We start from the raw sequence: 3,376 nt of genomic DNA, 5'->3' as shown, positions 1-3,376 counted from the left end.
TTCGGCCAATTAACACCTTACACCGTGCTGTAGCCTCTACATTCCTTCATTAGTTTTCTTACACTTGGTTAATTACATTTCATGAAAATATGGTCCTTTTTTTTTTGGGAAACCCACTTTGATTTGAGGATTCAAATTCTCCTCTAGTTAAACAGATTTTGCCATCTTCAGCTAAGCTAAGAAACACCGCCCGGATCAGTGCCTCAATTTTGAAAAACATTTTTTTTCATCTCATATATGGTGAGCAAGTAAGTTTCTTTAGGACAAGTGTAGAAACAGGAAGTAGTTTTCTAAGTAGAAAAAAAAAAACTAAAAAGCAACTGGATAAACAAAGCAAAATAATAATTCAACAAACTCACTAGCAAGTCACAATCTCATCAGACGAGATTAAACAGGAATCATCATATCAAAGAGGGAACAAGTCATAACATCTCAACAGTTAGTAAAAAGCAAAAAATCCAATATCTTAAGACAGAAGACATGTAAAAGGTTTAGTTAAGCCAAGTGTTTGGCAATAGTAGACTGAAGCTCATCTTTCTTGGCCCCAACAACTTTGTCCACAATCTTCCCTTCTTTCATGAACATGAAGGTTGGCATCGCCTCAATCGCCCAGTCACTCGCCACTGTCTGTTCAATACAAAAACAAAAATGTGATTTGTTAAATCTTTGGTCATAGTAGATGAATTATAAAACAATCTCTCTCAACAAAAGAAGAAGAATAAAGAGAAAATCAGATGATATATTTCTGTTACCTTCAGTTCGTCAATATCAACCTTGAGGAAAATCACATTAGGGAGTTTCTTAGCCAAATCAGCAAAGAATGGAGCTATGAAACGACATGGTCCACACCAGGAAGCCGTAAAATCAACCACCACCTTCAACAATGTAACCAACTCATGGATCATTTCATTGAAAACAATTAACAATACAATAATGAAAAACATGTTAAACCATAGAGGCCATATAATCACGTCATAACAAATGTTAAAACTGCACTAGCTTGTATCACATAAAAATAGTCGTGGCATCTGCTTTCAGATTCTAAAAATATAATATAATCTATGTCATAACATGTACGTACTAGCAACATCTTGTCAGTAAGATCTATTCTAGCCTTTAGAATCTAATCTATGGTAATTCAGATTCAAGAAAAAAAAAGAAATATTTCAATTGCTATGCACGTATAGATATGTTCTATGTCTATTCATCAAGCATGGATGAATTCAAATTTCTGACGGAACCAACGTAATGTATTCCGAGATGATGAGACATATCGAGATTATGAAAATCAAACCAAACAAACCAATCAAATCTATAGGATAAGAGACGACAAGCACATCTCTCAGCAACACCAAATCAAATATAGAAAGAAAATTGGAAGAAGGGAGAAAAGAGATTACAAGAGTGTTGGAGTCATTGCCCTTTTGGAGTTGTTCGTTCCATGCCTCCACGGTGTGACAAGCGATCACTTGTCCTTCTTCTGCAGCCATCTTTCGCTTTCTTTTCACAGATCTTCTCTGTCTCTTGTGTTGTGTTCTGTTTATGTTTCTTCTCTTCCTTTTTCAAATATAGCATAGCCAAAGTCACCTAAAAAATTACAGCTTTGCCATCAATATTTTTTGTTCTCTCCTTCCATTCACGCGTGATTTTATTTCCCATAATTAATCCCACTGAGGGCATCACTGGTTTTATCGTTACCACCCGTTTTTAATGTTGGTAGCCGTTGACAGCATTTCAAAACAGTCATACAAACTGGTATAAATCACTCTAAATCTCTTAAAATCAAAATATGGTTCCAGTTAGGTTTGCGGTTGCGGATAGACAAAAATATAAAATTATTTTTTAAAATATATTTAAAAATTAAAATTAAAAATAAAAATATTATAAATAAAAATACATACAGATTTTATATATTATTTTAAATTCACAAACAGTATCATAATTTGTTTTAAGAAAACTTTAAACTATCAATTCATTAGAATTTTTTTTAAAATCATATACATACATATATAAATATATACACATATATAACCAAACAAAATATTCTTTTAAATTTTTAATATAAATCTTCAAAATAATATTAAATTATAAATTTCAACTAACTAAAATTTAATCAAATAAACATAATATTATTATTAATCACACTATATGAATAACTATCATGTTTTATACTTATTCTTGGGTTCACCTCTAGAGTGAACTTTTAGGTTCACCAACCAATAAGATTCAAGTATTTCATATTTAATATCTTTTAAAAAAGAAAACAAAATTTTGTTAAATTATATTATATTTTTAAAATAAATAGCTAAAAATAAATAAAAACAGTAGTAGTTGCAAAAAAAAAAAACTTTTAAAACTATGATTCATCCAACGGTTTAGAGTTTATCCAAGGGTTCCGGATTTATCCAAAGATTTAGGGTTTAGTGTTTAGGATTTAGGGTTTAGGGTTTTTATTAATTTTTTCTAATTTTTTTTAAAACTATGATTCATCCAACGGTTTAAAGTTTACCCAAGGGTTTTGGATTTACCCAAAAGTTTAGGGTTTAGGGTTTAGGGTTTAGAGTTTTCTTAATTTTTTTTGCAACTACTAATATTTTTATTTATTTTTAGCTATTTATTTGAAACATAATATAATTTAACAATATTTTGTTTCCTTTTTTAAAAGATATTAAATATAAAATACTTGAATCCTATTAGTTGGTGAACCTAGGGGTGAACCTAAGAATAACACAATAGTATATTTTTATATTTTTATAATGTTATAATATATTTATATTGATAATTTGTTATTAAACCGCTGCAAATATTTCATAATCAACAAGTCATAAATATCCCGCAAACGAAACAATTTTCAAACGTTATGCCAATCATATAAAACGCTAAATAACGCTTGAAACCGCAATCATTTGCATCCGCGAACGTCCGTATCCGTAACCGCAACAACTGCATTTGAACCAGTAAGATCCTCAATATGATATCTTTCCTTCTTTACCCAAATAATAAATATTCCCACTTTCCTCTCACAACTTTTATTTTCTGACGATTTACAACCTTTTAAAGTTTTAAGTTTTTAACTCACAAAACGAAAAAAAAAAAGCTGGTGACAAAACCTTGCCATCATCCCACAGTGAAAACAAGCAAAAAGTAAATGATGATGTTTTTATATTACAACAGTCGTGGTCCGACAAACTGAATCAACATATTCTCTAACCAAATCTACAGCTGGATCAATTTTTTTGAAATAATAGGTTCTCAATTCTCATAAATGTTCTTTTCTGAATGCTCTATGAAGCACTAGGACGTCACTTAGGTCGACGTTTCCGGGATGGGGACAGCCTGGGGATGGTGAGAGCAATAGATGATCTAATAATTAATG

At 30.7% G+C, this 3,376-nt stretch overlaps 1 protein-coding gene across 1 annotated transcript; it reads right to left on the bottom strand.

The window, feature by feature from the left end:
• Window positions 1-307: 307 nt before the first annotated feature.
• Window positions 308-1,616, bottom strand: LOC108809477 (thioredoxin H1). Its single transcript, XM_018581615.2, has 3 exons — window positions 1,401-1,616; window positions 753-875; window positions 308-627 (listed from the first exon to the last, which is right to left on the bottom strand). The coding sequence occupies exons 1-3, from the start codon at window positions 1,488-1,490 to the stop codon at window positions 496-498; spliced, it is 345 nt and encodes a 114-aa protein (XP_018437117.1). The 5' UTR covers window positions 1,491-1,616; the 3' UTR covers window positions 308-495.
• Window positions 1,617-3,376: the final 1,760 nt, after the last annotated feature.

The sequence above is a fragment of the Raphanus sativus genome, chromosome 6 (genome assembly GCF_000801105.2).
Source record: "Raphanus sativus cultivar WK10039 chromosome 6, ASM80110v3, whole genome shotgun sequence".
Taxonomy (NCBI): domain Eukaryota; kingdom Viridiplantae; phylum Streptophyta; class Magnoliopsida; order Brassicales; family Brassicaceae; genus Raphanus; species Raphanus sativus.
This window is presented reverse-complemented; position numbering and strand designations above follow the sequence as displayed.

Excerpts from the sequence above, each read along its gene's own strand:
- LOC108809477 (XM_018581615.2), bottom strand. The coding sequence starts at position 1,490 with ATGGCTGCAGAAGAAGGACAAGTGATCGCTTGTCACACCGTGGAGGCA. Across the intron at positions 876-1,400 it reads GCAATGACTCCAACACTCTT|GTGGTGGTTGATTTTACGGC; the intron begins GTAATCTCTTTT and ends ACATTGTTGAAG. Across the intron at positions 628-752 it reads TTGATATTGACGAACTGAAG|ACAGTGGCGAGTGACTGGGC; the intron begins GTAACAGAAATA and ends TGTATTGAACAG.